The sequence below is a fragment of the Cornus florida genome, unplaced genomic scaffold, assembly GCF_030987335.1.
Source record: "Cornus florida cultivar Cherokee Brave unplaced genomic scaffold, ASM3098733v1 CherokeeBrave_3.0.0_Hap2_Chr07, whole genome shotgun sequence".
In the NCBI taxonomy this organism is placed as follows: Eukaryota; Viridiplantae; Streptophyta; class Magnoliopsida; order Cornales; family Cornaceae; genus Cornus; species Cornus florida.
In genome coordinates, this window is record NW_026775577.1 from 19,763,832 (window position 1) to 19,779,777 (window position 15,946).

General features: G+C 31.9%; 1 protein-coding gene across 1 annotated transcript; it reads right to left on the minus strand.

Annotated features, from left to right (window-relative positions):
• Window positions 1-6,914: 6,914 nt before the first annotated feature.
• On the minus strand, window positions 6,915-14,902 carry LOC132266714 (cholesterol 22-monohydroxylase CYP90B51-like). Its single transcript, XM_059767685.1, has 8 exons — window positions 14,300-14,902; window positions 13,826-14,150; window positions 13,471-13,623; window positions 13,053-13,301; window positions 12,811-12,903; window positions 12,212-12,290; window positions 11,943-12,049; window positions 6,915-7,579 (listed from the first exon to the last, which is right to left on the minus strand). Exons 1-8 carry the CDS (start codon window positions 14,500-14,502, stop codon window positions 7,337-7,339), a joined length of 1,452 nt encoding a protein of 483 aa, XP_059623668.1. The 5' UTR covers window positions 14,503-14,902; the 3' UTR covers window positions 6,915-7,336.
• Window positions 14,903-15,946: the final 1,044 nt, after the last annotated feature.

Below are 15,946 nucleotides of genomic sequence, written 5' to 3' on the forward strand. Positions count from 1 at the left end.
ATTCTTTTAACTTTAAATTTTACGATAAAGAAAATGAGATATATACTTTTCAAGGAAGATCTAGAAAGGGTCATCAACATATTGCACTAATGACCTTGTCCAAAAAACAACATATCTTGCACTAATGTGATCCAAGATTACACAAGGGCAATAGAGGTCAACAGATTTAACAATAATAGTACTAATAATAAGAAGAAGAATGAAAAAAATGAAAAAATAAAAAAAGCAATCACATGAAGTGCCATTAACAAGTTGGGTTAAAATTAAATGGTGTTTTGGCATCTTTATTGTTGCATTTTGTAGATAATTCTAATATTATGTTTGGAAGCTAGGTGTATTAAAATTAGAAAAAAATTAGTTTAATATGTGCGTTGTATATAACACTAAATGCTATTTTTGTTGGAGCATTATGGTGTTCTAGATTATTTTAGTACAGAGACTTGAAAGATTCTAAAATGTTGGGAGAATTTTTATAAGTTAAAAGATGATAGAATATTTTATATAAGTTCGAATTTTGTAGAGTGAAAATATGTAGGACAATTATGTAGAGAGAGAGTAGGTAGGAAGCTTATAAATTAGGAAAGAGAGTTTTATTTGTAAGGAAGAAACTTTAGATGTAAGACAGTCTTATACGACAATTACGTATTAGTAATAGTCGTCTATTATTCCTCAGAATTTCTAAATGGAAACTAACTCAACGATACCATATGTTTAGATCAATTTAAGTCTTAGATAGTTTAGTGCGGTTATAAACAAAAGCGGATAGTATTATCCCAAATCTTGTTAACCCATACCCCGTGAGGAATTCTGGATCCAACCTGACAATAAATGATAATCTACATTGTAATAACAATGGTTAATTTTATAAAAAATAACAGTTATATTATGCTACCATTGAATGAATCTTTTTCGTATTTATTAGTATGTAATATTTTTTAAGTTCACCTATTCAATTTGTTTCAATTACATCAACAACAATAACAAGAAAAATCAAAGAAATATTAAGAATTTGCTTGGTCTATAACTCTAAGAACAATTTGCTATTTTAAAAAAATTGTACAAAAAATTCTGTTTGGCTCAATTTTATGAAAATTCAGTTATAAAAAGGTATGTCTCATATAACATTATTTTATTGTTCTTTAAAACTGTTTTCTAAGTTCTTTTAATTTTTAAAAACTATTTTTTTAGAGTTACAAATCAAGCAGGTTCTATGTTTTTATAGTAGGTGCACAAATTGACCCTTATGCCCACCCATTTGTCCTCCTCTAACTCTCTCTCCATATATTTTTACTTCATATTATTTGGTGAAATAGGCCCACCACGTTTGGTTTTGAACATTAGGCCCATCAATCGATATTTAAACTTTGAAGAACATGTATAATATTTATAACCGCTGAAAATTTTACTGTATTTGTCAGACAATTAAGCAAACACGTTTGCTCAACAACCCAAAACCATGCCCAAGTACCCATGGAGGCCCAATCTAGTTTCTACAACTTTCCACCATCATATACCAACCCAGTAATGCATTAATAATTGTCATGTGCATTTGGGATGAGGGGCCGCATAATCGATTATAACGTGCCAATGTGCCCTAAGATGCCTGATATCACTATTATTGACCAAAAAAAATAAAATTACACGTGTATAAAAGTCATTTCATATGAAAGAAGTCATTATAAAATTCAAATCTTGTCAATTTTTTGTTTAGAACAAATTTATCAAAAAGTTGTTCTTATTTATTTATATTTGGGTAAAGTACAAAGAGACCCCCTGAGGTTTGAGGAAAAGACAGACAGATGAAAGTTGGCTTGTTTTTGGACAAACACACCCCCTTGTGAAATTTGCCCTCCAAACAGAGCCTTAAATCAAGTGAAAAGTCCATTTTACCCTTCCCTATTTTATTAATTTTAATTATAAAATATTTAAAACTTAAATGGCCAAAATACCCTTTTCATATATACTTACACACACACACACACACACACACACACACACACACACACACCAACAACCAGTCACCACCGCCCCCAATCTCCACCAACCCCCAACCTCCATAATCACCACCCACTAAAGAAGACGCCAAAAAGGAGCTCTGCCACTGCCACCTCCTTGACCTCGCCGGAGCTCAGCCTCGGTTTGGGCGGCGAACTCGGCCTTGGACAAGTCGGGTTTGACCGGGATTGACAGAGACGTTCCCCACGCCGGTGTCTTTCATTCTTGACAGCGGTAGAGAGTTGATGTTTGAGCCTGCAGGGAAGATTTGAGGATGAGATCGGTGCCGCCGCCACCACCACCCTCTTCTCCTCTCTCATACACATGCACACACACATACACATATATATCACCCCTTCATCTGTGCACATCACCATTCCCAATTCTCACTTTCGTACGGAAAAAGGCTCTAATTAGACTTAAAACGGACGGCAGAAGCAATGGCCACTTCAGCCTCCTCGGCCTTGCAGGTGACGGTCGCCGGACTGTGCTTATCTGAACCTTGTCGTCATCGGAGCTTGGTCCTCGCCGGATTGTTTTTGCTCATCGATCTCTTGTTGCTCGGTTTCTAAACTTCGCCACACTATTCAGTCCGTGGCCGCATCGTCATCAGCCTCGCCGGCAATTTCAGGGTTTCGTCGATACTTCTGGGTTTCGCCGCCATTGTCACAGTCATCGCCGCCACCCCCACTGTTGCAGTCATTGCCGATGCTTCTTCCTCTCTCTCCTCTTTACCTCATCTCTTCAACTATGGCCGCCCTCTCTTCCCCCTCTCTCTACACCCACCACCGCGGCCACAACCACCATCCATCTGATCTCCCTTCTCTCTCCTCTGGTGAACTGTATAATATACGCAGGCGGGTTCGGGTTCGGGTTTGGTTTCGGGTTTGGGTTTAATCAAAGGGTATTTAAGTCAATTAAAATGTTAATTTTATTTGAAAGGGTAATAAGGTCAATTCACCATCTTCAGGGTCTCTTTGTCCATTTTTCAAACTTGAAGGGGTGTCATTGTCCAAAAACATGTTAACTTTCCTCTGCTTGTCCTTTCCCCAAACCTCGGGGGGTGTCAATGTACTTTACCCTATATATTTTTATCATACCCAAGGATATAAAAGTCATTTCATATGACTATTAACAGCCAGTTGACTAATAAATGTATATTCTCAACTTTTTAGTAGTTAGAAATTATTTCAATAACTTAAACACAATGATATGAAACAAATAAATCAAATTTGGGTTTTCTTAGGTTAATTTGTTTTAATAAGCCGGAATGAAAAGGATGGTATTGCATTTATTGGAAAAAGGTGTGAAACAGGATACATTTAGATGATGCATTCGTGTTGTTTCTTTGATAGGGACTCGACACAACCACAAAAAGATATATCAAACAATGGTATCTTTAATTGTTTAACTTTATTTTTTATGACAAAAAGAGATACATACTTTTCAAGGAAGATCTAGATAGGGTTCATCAACATATTGCACTCTAATGACCTGATCCAAAAAAAACATATCTTGCACTAATGTGATGGAAGATTTACACAAGGTCAATAGAGGTCAACGAGGATGTATTTAGGCACTTTGTGCAAAATAATCATAAATGCAAAATTAGTGTGTGTGTGTGTATATATATATATATATATATATATTTTATTGAATTAACATTACATGGATGAGAGACACACTAGATATATAATATGTTCTTTTTCATTGAGAGATACTTGGTCTATTTGATTCAGCCTTAAGTCCTGTTTGATACGCGCTTTGTTTTTATTGTTTTTGTTTTTATCAAGTACTGTAGTCGTGAATAATAGAAAAAACATGTTTGGTAAAAAATATTTTGTTTTGCACAATATTGAAAATAAAAATAAAAACATCAATTTAGTGTTTCTACATGTTTCAACACCTAAAAACGACAACTGTAGTTAGGAACTGTAAATTTTTTATTTTTTATTTTTTATTTTTAAAAATGACATTTTAGAACTAACCATTATATTTTTCAAATTTACAACACTTTTTAACTAAATTGAGTGTGTTTAGTAACGTTTTAGTTTTCTGTTTTTACAGTCTTAAGAAAGCAGAAACATGATTTTACTTTCTTGAGTGAAAATAGAAAACAAAAATGATGTTTATTAACACTTATTGTTGTCACAAATTTAAAAACATAAAACGATAACTGTTTTTAGTAATACAACATATTTGTTACAAAATGTACATAATATTCTTTGAATTTTTTATTTTTTTCATGGTAAGAATTTTAGGAATTATTGATTAGAGGGGAGGGTAGATGACTTGAATACGAACTCTTGGATACAAATGCAACCCAAACACTCATGTACGACACTTGCTTCCATTAATATAAAAAAATCATAAATCTAGAAAATTTAATTTAAAATTATAAATCTTAAAAATACCCAATACATTATAGGTACAAAATTAGATATACCGAGACAAAAACATTCCCACCAATTATGTATATAAATATATGTATATGCATGATATATATATTTATTATGTGATATATAATATATTTAGCATATGATAATTTATTATGAATAAAAAATATTAAATAATATATCTTATATGTAATAAAATATATAATGTGTTATAATATTGTAAATTAATTATAATTTAATATTTATATATATTATAATATAGATATGATATATAATAATATAAAATATCTACTTTTTAATAATTTAATAACATCATATTCTATATCAAAAATTATTTTGTCACAAAAAATAATTTACAATATTATTTAATACGTATATTATATATTAAAATATATTTTTATCAAATAGAAAACAATATACAATATTTAATTTATTCTATATTAAAAAATATATTTTTATTAACATTTAATATGCAACTTAGTATATAATACAACTAATATGAATTTTATTTGAAATGAATAGTGTCTGTGCAGTAACATTAATGAAAACGTTTTTGCGTTATAGTGCCGAAAACATAAGAAACATCATTTTGATGTTTTCTTTTTTCTTCACAAAAATTGAAAACGTTTTCTGTTATAGAAAAATAAAAACTTTTATTGAATGCAATTTTTGTTTTCATTTTACCTTTTTAGAGATTGACAACAAAAAATAAGAAATATTTCTCGTTACTAAACGGAGCCTATTTTTATGTTTTTGCTTTAAAATTTTTGGTAACAAATGGATATTACCAAACATGCTTCCGAGTACTATTCAAATCACTCTACAATAAAACACTTATTTTGTTTCGGATTAAAACAAAACGTCAAAAATAAAACGCAAACCAAACAAGACCTTAATATTTTTATTTTTGTACATGTTTTGTAATCACACTTACCCAAAAAGAACAAATTTAATTTTAAGAAGGTTCTTCTCCACCAAGTATCATGTATTGTTGAGGATTATCACTACCTTAGGTGGAGGGAAACAGTAGATGCTGATTTTTTTAATAATATTTTTGTTTGCCATGTTAAAAATTAATAATAATAATTTTAAAAAACAAATAAGTGCTATTAACAAGTTGGGTTAAAATTAAATGGGGTTTTCACATCTTTGTTGTTGTATTTTGTAGATAATCATGCAATGGACACCACATGGATTTTGAATTTTTTTTCAGTCCAAATATTAATCACAAATCTACAATGCAAGTAGTGTGACACTATCTACTGGTACAGATAATTAATTATTCAAAGATATTGTAACTGGTTAGAAGCATAAAATTGGGACTGCATTTCAAAAGACAACAATTTATTATTATTATTATTATTTTATAAAAAAAAGACAACTGAGCCATTGCTTAGCTTTGGGTTTGTTTAATTGGGTTTACTGGTACACATAATTAATTATTCAAAGATATTGTAACTGGTTAGAAGCATAAATAAATTGGGACTGCATTTCAAAAGACAACAATTTATTATTATTATTATTTTTTTTTTTATAAAAAAAGACAACTGAGCCATTGCTTAGCTTTGGGTTTGTTTAATTGGGTTTACAGTTGGGTATTACGCAATAATCTAATTGGTTGAGTGCCTACTTCCCGAATTCAAAAAAAAATAAAAAATAACGGATCACAATTCTTGAAAGGATAACTCTTTCTTGATAGTTACAGGAGAAGGTTTGGTCTCCCATAGCAATGGTGTGATTGTAGGGTCTTGATAAGCCTTCGAGAAGCACCCTATGCTAACTAGTGGTTAATAAGAGACAAAATGAAAACCCCAATCAATGTTTTTTAGTTTTTCGAGTAGTGCCAAAAATAAGGAGGATAAATACTTTTATTTTTATTTTTTGGACCTTATGGTTTTCGAAGGAACAAATATTAGGTGGCTATTATCTTTTACCATGAGTTTCAATTATAACTTTGTCCTTTCATCTAAAACTAACAATGATGATTTGGGTTATAATGTTTAACCAGTAATTTGAACTTGAACCGATTGTGATGAGTGTTCTTCAAATCTTCGAGATTGAAGAAGGCATGATTAGATTTTTGAATGAGGATTGACGAAACTTGATCTCAAACGATTGGTTGAAGATTTTTAAAAAGGAATGATACTTATGTGACATATTTGTTATTCTTCATCTTCAAAAGAGCTTAAGTAGTCTATGTATCTCTCCGTTTGTATTTGTCCACGAAATGTTGAGTGACTTTGTATTTATAGGCGAAAGAATAAGATGTTTAATTTGGAAATTCCACTAATGTTTGAACCTTGACCTCCCATTTGGGAAGGCCAAATTTGTACCAACTGGGCTGTTGTCATTTGGTAATATATATAAAAAATATGCTCAGTTAATAGTTATATGAAAATTCAATTAAAAAAAAAAGCATGTTTTCAGATAAATACAAAAGAAGGTTCTCTAAAAATAATTTCCTGAGTTATAGATAATTATTTTTTGATTGACAAACCAAGTAAGAAAATTGAAAACCAACACTTTACTAAGCAAGCTCTAAATCTCATTAACCAATGGTCTATTAAAATCCTTACAATTGGAGGCCATGCTCTCCCAATAAAATTACAAAATAATTAATTACAGCAATATAAATTATAAAATCATATCACATACAAATGAATAATAATATATATGGACCAAAGGGTAGATAATAAAATTTACAATGAGAGTGATGAGAAATGTGGTGGTCCTAGTAATATTTGTACTTCACTTATGTCTTCCCTCTGTCCATGTGAAGCATGAATAGAAAGCCTAAACAACTTGCACCAGGCAGTTAGAAAATCCAAGGAACCTCATCTTCAAACATAGAAACAAATCCTTGTCATGTTCCTATATGAAACATGAAAGGCTGAGAGAGAGAGAGAGAGAGAGAGAGAGGTTGAGGTCCATCTGTTAAAGTGTGTTCATGGAGTCCTCTCTTTCATATGTTTTTGGACTCTGATGGGAAGCCCTTTCGGAAAATCCACGAATGGGAAGGCGAAAGCTTGATCCGCGTCGACTAATTCCCAACGGTAATTTAGAACTAAGTGGTGGATGAACACCGCCATCTCGAGTTTCGCCAGTTCGGACCCTGCACAGAGCCTCGATCCTCCCCCGAATGGCATGAAATTACTGCTCATTGTAGTGCTCGAACCGGTTGAAAAGTTCTGTATCACCAACAATAATAGGGTTAAGAATCCGATTCTCGTTAACACCATGATAATTTATCATTAATGTTTATAAGTATTTGTAAGGGAAAATTATATTTTGGTGATCAAAATTAAACATAATTGCTCTATGGTGACCTTAAAGTCGAGAAAAGATACATAGTGATCAATGTTGAAACTTAATTGATATTAAGTGACCATTTGAGGATAATTTAGTCAAAAAAAGTGACCATTTGAGGATAATTTAGTCAAAAAAACTTAAAGGTTTGATAAACATTTTAAAAATAAACTTTAAATGACAAAATTGCCATTCAATACAAATAATAACTCACTGAATTCATCCTCCTACTCTCTCTCATCCAACATTTTCTTTTTTCCTTTTTAGTTTGCAATTAACTAATTAAAAAAATTAGAATTTCTTTATCAACACTATCTTTTTTCCACCCTTATCGGCAAAACATAATATTTACAGTGGCAAACCAAAAAAAAAAAATCCATCCCAAAATACTCTTTATAGAATATTTATGTAGGCCGGTCCCTTCTCACTTTGTTTCTAAGGTCTACAGGATGTGGTTAAGGCTATAGAAAGGTTATTTAGTTAAACTAGGGTTGTGGATTACTCGTTCTTATCATTTGAAAGTGCAAAAGGTTAAGGGTCATGAGCCCTTGTTTTAGTGCCTTCCCTCAAGCACGGGTTTGTGACGTGTGCTTTGGCGATATAATTAGAGTATTAGATCAATTCAAATGTTACTCATTTATAATCCAAAAAAAAAAAAAAAGACAAATTTTTTTTTTTAAAGAAATAGTTTTCAAGTATTTTAACAAATAAATGAAGTGCATTACAAAGAAATCTAATTTTGAGACATGAACTAATGACAATGTCTAAAGTAATATATTCACTTTCAAAAACCGAAGTGTAATTACGTGATACAAAATGTTCCAAAGCCCAAGCAATCACAATAACAACTTATATGATAACTTCATATTTTGCAAATCATAGATATGCATACTTTTGAAACACCCATTAACAGTTGGCAAAATTCTGAAATTAATCAACAATGGTCATTATTTCTTAAATTATAGCTCAGTAGTATTAAAAAATACCTAAAAATTACAATCTTATATCTTAAGGAAGATCTCTCAAACAAATTAACTTGTAAAGTATAATAACTATACTTTGAAAATAATGAATAAGAATAAAATTTACAATTTTTTCGTTCGGCCTCTTAGAACCTTGAAGAAAACGATGCAGAACATCAGTCATCAGTTTTTTCCCATCTTAGACTTCTCTTTAGAGACTTCATAATATGTTATCTATTTGTTAGTTAATTTAAGTAAGTATTTATTTAGCTTAATGTAGAGGGTAAATTTGTCCACTTACATAATAATGTAGTATATTATAAGAAGGTTATTTAAGTAATAAATCATCAAATGGTCACTTATTAGTAATTAAGTTTTAGGTTTGGTGACTATTCACCATTTCTTGATTTTAAGGTTACTTTACACCAATTATATTTAATTTTGGTCACTAAAATATAATTTTCCCTATTTGTAATTGTTACTACTTTATTATTTGGCTACTAAATAATACTTCTTCTATTCCATATTAGTTGTTCACTTTAAATATTATGACTTTTTAAGGGAACATGTAATTAATACATTGACACCCTTTTAAAATTACCAAGTTATCCTTCTAAGTTTAAATATGCATGTTACTAAGTTTTGAGATTTTTGAAATTTGAAAGATAATTATGAAGATATAATCTTATTTTATTTTGACTTTTTAAATGAGACAACTAATATGAGACATTCCTAAATAGAGAGATTGACAAGGAATATGGGACGGAGGATGTAAGAGTAATGTTTCTAAGCAAAGTATAATGTATAAGTATGTCACTTTTGGTTGAATAAGTATTTTGTGAAGAAAAGTATCAATATCCAAGTATTGTAAAATCACGTTTACTTGTGAGTTTTTTTTTTCGAATTTTTTTTTTTTTTTTCATAAAAAAGGAAAAAGGTACACATTATCATACAAGCCAAACTTTTTTTAACAGTGCGCGAGAACAAGAGCATGTGGAATGGATATCTGTGCCCTATTTTTCCCCAATAGTGGGGGCTCACTAGCATAGTCATATGTGGTTATAGGACCTTATCTTTTGATATTTCTATCGTAGTATACTACAGTATATCGTTTAATTTTCCTAATAAAATTTGTGACATCCAATTTGGAAATTTGTTGGACCAAAACGTGCAAATGGGCCCAGTATGGAAAAGCACTGGTGCACGTGACAACCCCACCATCACATGGGCTTTGAATCATCTCGAGCCCCTAACCCCCCCTCCCCCACAAGGACACGTGTCATTTCAAGATGATCCACGTCTAGGTGGGCCCTATGTCCGTACGATGTGCAACACTTGTCATCAATCTTGACAGTTCATTTCATGGGCCCAACTAGGGATGGATCATGATAAAAAAAAAAAAATTTATCCGAATATCCAATTATCTTTAGGCTCTATTTGAACCCAAAAAGATCACACAAGCATCACACGTTGTAATGGCATGCATGTGTGATATTTGTAAATCGTTGGATGCTGTATATATGAGAAGAGATAATAAAATAAAAGAATAATCTACTTCCCATTGAAAATTTTGTTTCAATGAGTAACGATATATTTTTCGAATTTAAAAAATAAAAATAAATGATTAGTAAGTAATGGCATGAATCCATAATCCCATCACATGATGTCAGGTGACATTATGTGATAGAATTCATGACATACTCGTATTTTAATCATTTGACATTCTCTAATTTGAAGGATTTATCATTTTTTTTAATCAAATTCTAGGGCCGAATGGTTTTGCACCCTTGAATGCATTGAGTGGTGTCCTGAGTCCCACCCAATGCATCCAAGGGTTTCAAAAACGTTCGAAGATATTCTGCGTAATTTAGCCCTAATTGAGAGGCACGGCCTGTAGTGAAACCTACCAAGATATTGTGTCTATAAATTTTGATTGAATTCGACTTAGAAAGTAGGTGTGCTTTGTTGCTCGGTTGATGGACAAGCTTCGCGATTTGGCGTGTGAGTTTTGGTTCGAGCCACCTATCCCTCTCTCCTCTAACTTCTAATTCATTGCCGGGAAAAAATAAAAAATTAACGGTGTGATATGATAATGATATACTTAGCTCGTACCCCTAGCAGGTACCTCAATCGTTTGTTAGATTTAATGGTTGATCATGACAGCCATGTGATTTATGATGATGAGATGGGAGCTCACTGAGGGTACACTAGTCACAACATTTTTCAACGAAAAATGTGATTATTTTGTGAAAAATAAGGTAAGAAGAAGAATAATAATAAAGAAATTCTTAATTTTACACGTAAAATATGGAATTAGAGCTTAGAATCGTAATAAAAAGAAATTAAATATAAAGAGAAAAAGAAATATGCCAATAATTTTTTTTTTTTCCCTGGGTAAATAATTGCCATAGTATGTAATATTACTTTAGTTATTTAAAAACGAAATAAAACAATTCTCATTTCTTTTATATTCTCCCATTAAATTCCCATAAAATCATTAATAGATATATACTGTATGTATTTCTAGAAGACTATAAATGTAATGTCATTGACTTTACCCCTATGTCACCTCACAAATAGTCCTGATGGAATGTTAGTGGGACCTACTAGGTGTTTTACATGGGTCCTTGTTCTTCGGTGAGGAGGTTTTTATGGGGAGCAATCTCTGATCACACTGCTTGAAATCATGAATTTGTGTTTTCATTGGTACTATTATTGAGTACATAATGTTACTAGAAGGACACAGCAATGGCCGAGAACACAAATTCAATTGAGAGCACCGTCATCACATTACTTTTCCTGAATACGAGACGGGACGGGAAAGACTGTTTTACGGTAGATTAAGGTTTATCGTAAAAAGCACGACACCATTATAAAAAAATAAAAATACTTTTTAAGTCTTGGGACGACTAACTGTGTGGATGTATTATTTGTCAAAAAAAAAAAAAAATTAATGATAAGGAGTTTCGATAGTTGACACACTTTATTATTTCGGAGAAGGTTTCCTGAATATAAGACATGACAGGAGAAACTTCATGTGTTCTGTAGTAAATTATGGTTCACCGTAAGAAGCACGACACCACCACAAAAAAATAAAAATGCTTTTAAGTTTTGTGACGACTAATTGTGTGGATGTATCATTTGCCAAAAAAAATTAATGATTAGGAATTTCTGTAGTTGACACACTTCCTTATTTTAGAGAAGCGAATCTAAGAAATAATGATAATGGTGGTTGGGAATATATATATATATATAAATGCTTTCCCAAGTTTCTTAGACAAACCTGCCACCTCCATGGATTGAAGTGTTGAGGTTGCTCAAAATGTGAAGGATCCAAATGCACGGCTGCAATCACCGGAAGCACTTTCCACCCACATGGAATGTCATGCCCTTTAAAACACATAAAACAATAAACAAATTCAAAGTGGGTCAGATTCCGGCTACTTTTTTTTTTTCCCCGGTAATGCATACTCACTCATATCAAATGAACTGATGAAATATATATATATATATATATATATATATATATAATGAACTGTCACTCTGACCTACCTTTGTACCGAACGTTTCTGAGAGCCTTCCTGTGAAGAAACCTCACTACATTACCAAGCCTCAGTGTCTCACTAATAACCTTCAAAAACACAGTACAAAATTAACTTTAAGTCCATGTACAAATTTAACATAATGTCTCTTACACTATAAAACTAAGGATTAAAACACTCATCACCCCGTAGATTGCCTAAATAACAAAAGACTCTTCTATTATTTCAAAAAATAACACTAACCTCCCATGTCAGTCTTGACTTTAACCCGAACGTGTTAAATTACTATGATAACCATTGCACTTTTATTAGTTCAAAATATGAACAAAATAACATTTTCAAGCTTTCTAAGAATAGTTTGGGTTTTGGGTATTGACCATAACATTAGCAGACAAAAGTGTGAGATTTTATGACATGGGAGGTCAATATCACTCAGGCTTAAACCAGATGGGAGGTCAGTATTATATTTGAAACTAAAAAGGAAGTCCATGTTATTTAGGCAAAGCGTAATTATACCATAAAACTATAATCTCGCCTAAGATGAGAGTTCGAGTCCCATAGTGGGCATTTATTATGTGAAAAAAACAGAAGTTAATTAGAGAAGCTTACACATTGGGTGAATTCCATCTTTTTGTAGTCCTCCCAATTCAACTCCTCCTCTCCTGATTGCTTCTTGGCTGTAGCAATTTCAGTATGTTCTTCCTGTATTTATTGACATAAATATCATTTTTTTTTAATAAAATGGATAATAACAATATATATATATATATATATATATATATTCATTTAGAAAACAATTTGTAGAAGCTAATGAAAGCCAAAGAGGATGGATTTAATTATGTGATGCTTACTCTCAATTGCTGAACTGCACTTGGACACCCTTCCAAGAAGTAGATGGCTAAAGCTATGGATACTGATGAAGTCTCATGGCCTGCAAATAGTAGGCTTAGAACCAAGTCCAGAATTTGCTCCTTATAAAGGTCCGAATGTTTCAACACCCATCCAAGAAGATCATCTTCATCCAAATTCTCAGTTCCTTCGATTTTTCCAATCCTCTCTTCCATTTTTCGCTCAATAAATTTAAGAATAATCGATCGCGACTGTCAAAAAGAAAAAGAAAAAGATGAAACCAATTATATAACAAACCAAATCAATAATTATGAGTCGCATCTACAAATTGGTGTATAATTTTGAAATGGGTATTTTTTATTTTTTATTTTACTTCAAGTTTTCAAGTAAATTAGTTTAATTTATCAATAGTATTATTACCTGTAAAGCCTTTCTATATGCAGTACCAGGCAAGTTCAAAGGAGCAGACACCACCCCTTTCATGAAAGTAATGTACTCCTTCTTCAGCTGCTCTGTCTCAGGCTTTCCAGGATCCAAACTCATGATATGTTTTGCCATCAAATTGAAAGTAAACTGCAAATTCTTCTCCAATTAGTACATAAATATATATATATGCATACATTTATTTATTTATTTTTTTCGGTCACAAAGGATCAACTTATCCGCTAGCCACTTTGGACTCTGGGATGATTTGCAAACTCCGAATATGTGCAATCATATATATGTGTGTGTGTACATACATTTTATGGGTATAAGACTGTGTTTGGAAATATACCTTTTTTGCTTCATCTTGGGCACAAAATGTGGAATTGTCCTTCCAAGAGTTGAGTACAAGCAGGGTATGTTTCTCAACCTCTGGTAACAGATGAGTCCTGAGCCTAGCATTGCTCAAGAAGTTGAGAGATATAATCCTCATGTCTCTATGCATGTCTCCAACCAGAACCAACATAGACCATTTCCCAAGAATCCCACCTATGCTTCTTGGGTAGCTGCATTCAAACAGCTTCCCTTCATTTTGCAGTATGAATTTGTTGAGCCCTGCATCCGCTGACACTATCGTAGGCTCGCCGAACAAATTCGACTTGTAAATCTTCCCATACCTGCATTAAAATCCCAATTTTGAGTTCTATATTAAAGTATTTAACTCGGGTTCTTCTTCATTTGATAAAAAAAAAAAATTAAAAAAAAAAAAAACACACACACACACACACACAAACACACACTTGGGATGTTCATGTTCATGATTTACCTTGATATGTGTTGCTCCATGAATTCTCCAATTGAAGTAGCAGAGTATGGCTTCAGGTAGCCGATTGTTTCGCCGAGGAAAGGCCAGCCCATGTTGCCTGGTGGGAGATTAAGACTGTTTTTCTTTCTCTTCATGAGATGGAAGATGAAAATTAGAGCTAAAATCAATGGCAGAAGAAAGGGGAGGACTTCTGAGACAGACATTGAGCTAGACTTGACACAATGCAGTTTTTTTCTCTTTTTCTCTGTATTTCTCTTTTTAAAGTGCTTAGTTTTTTTGAAGCAGAAACTGAATTCAGATACCTATACTTTTCTCTTCTCATGAAAAGGAGCTTTCATTATATATATATATATATGCATGGAGAGGTTTTAAAGTTACTTAAGCTGGGGGTGGCTTAGGAAATTAGGACGACTTAATAGTAGCTTTAAAGCCAATGGGAAGTCCTTTTATAGGCTACTTTCATGTAGTTTTCCTTTGTCAAACAGCAATTTTCGGACTTATCATTTGATTTATGTCTGATTTTAGATTAAGACTGTTTTTTTTATTTTTTTTATTTTTTATTTTTTTATTTTCGGGTTCAAGGTCTTGAACATCAACCCACACCCGACTCGAATTGAGGTAAACACAAACCAATTAATAAAAGAAGCTGTGTTCATTCTAATCCAATTTGAATAATCGTCCTAAAACTTAAGGTATACTGTTCAGTTTGATTTGTTTCAGTTCTATTTTGAAATTAATTAATAGAATCAAACTTATTTTGTAGATGATTTATTTGGTCCGGTTCTACGATTTTGAACTTTATATCTATATTAATCACAATAAAAACTCAAATCCATATATATATATATATGGATTTGAGTTTATATATATATATATATGGCTTTGACCCAAACAAAAATCAAATTATTATCAACAGTTATTTAATTTTAAAATTGGAATCGAATCATTTTACTCATAAAAATAAAAAAATAAAAGAAAAAGGAAAGAAAGTAAAGAGTTGTATGATGATGGATCCTTTGGTATCTCAACCGACATGTGAGTATAGTATTGGGGTGCACGTGAATACTCATCCTCAACTTATCATGAGTACCTAATTTGTATTTAGATAAACAAAATAGTAATATTTAATCAATTTAAAGTATTTAAAATTTTGACTTTTTACTTTATATATATATATATATATATATATATATAAAAGAGGATGAAGTGCAGAAAACACTCCTTTAGTATGTATACAGTGCATATTGCACCATTCACGTGCAAAAAATACCCTTAAATTATGATATTTGTGCAAATAAGTCCTCCTCACACATTTAGGACTAAAATACCCTTAGCTACATATTTAATAATATATATATATAAGTTAATATTTTGTGAAATGACTAAAAAGGGTAGCTTCTCTCTCACATTCCCTCTCTTTCTGACTTTTTCCACCGCCGTGAAACCATCATCGGTCCGCCGTCATGAAGCCGTTGGTCATTACAGTAGACAAGTATATCTATAATACATTCGCTGTGATCCAAATATCTCAAATATATCTCAATTCGTGCCCTAAAAATTGACTTCTCTCTATATTTATTTATCTCTATGCCGGAATCCATGGTGTGACACTGTGATGCCATAGGTTGTGGTGATAGCGCCGGAATG

What these genes read in the sequence shown, in the direction of transcription:
- LOC132266714 (XM_059767685.1), bottom strand. Translation starts at nt 14,502, where the DNA reads ATGTCTGTCTCAGAAGTCCTCCCCTTTCTTCTGCCATTGATTTTAGCT. An exon ending in CCCAAGATGAAGCAAAAAAG is followed by an intron (nt 13,624 to 13,825) that starts GTATATTTCCAA and finishes AAGAATTTGCAG; the next exon opens with TTTACTTTCAATTTGATGGC. An exon ending in GTGCAGTTCAGCAATTGAGA is followed by an intron (nt 12,904 to 13,052) that starts GTAAGCATCACA and finishes CAATAAATACAG; the next exon opens with GAAGAACATACTGAAATTGC.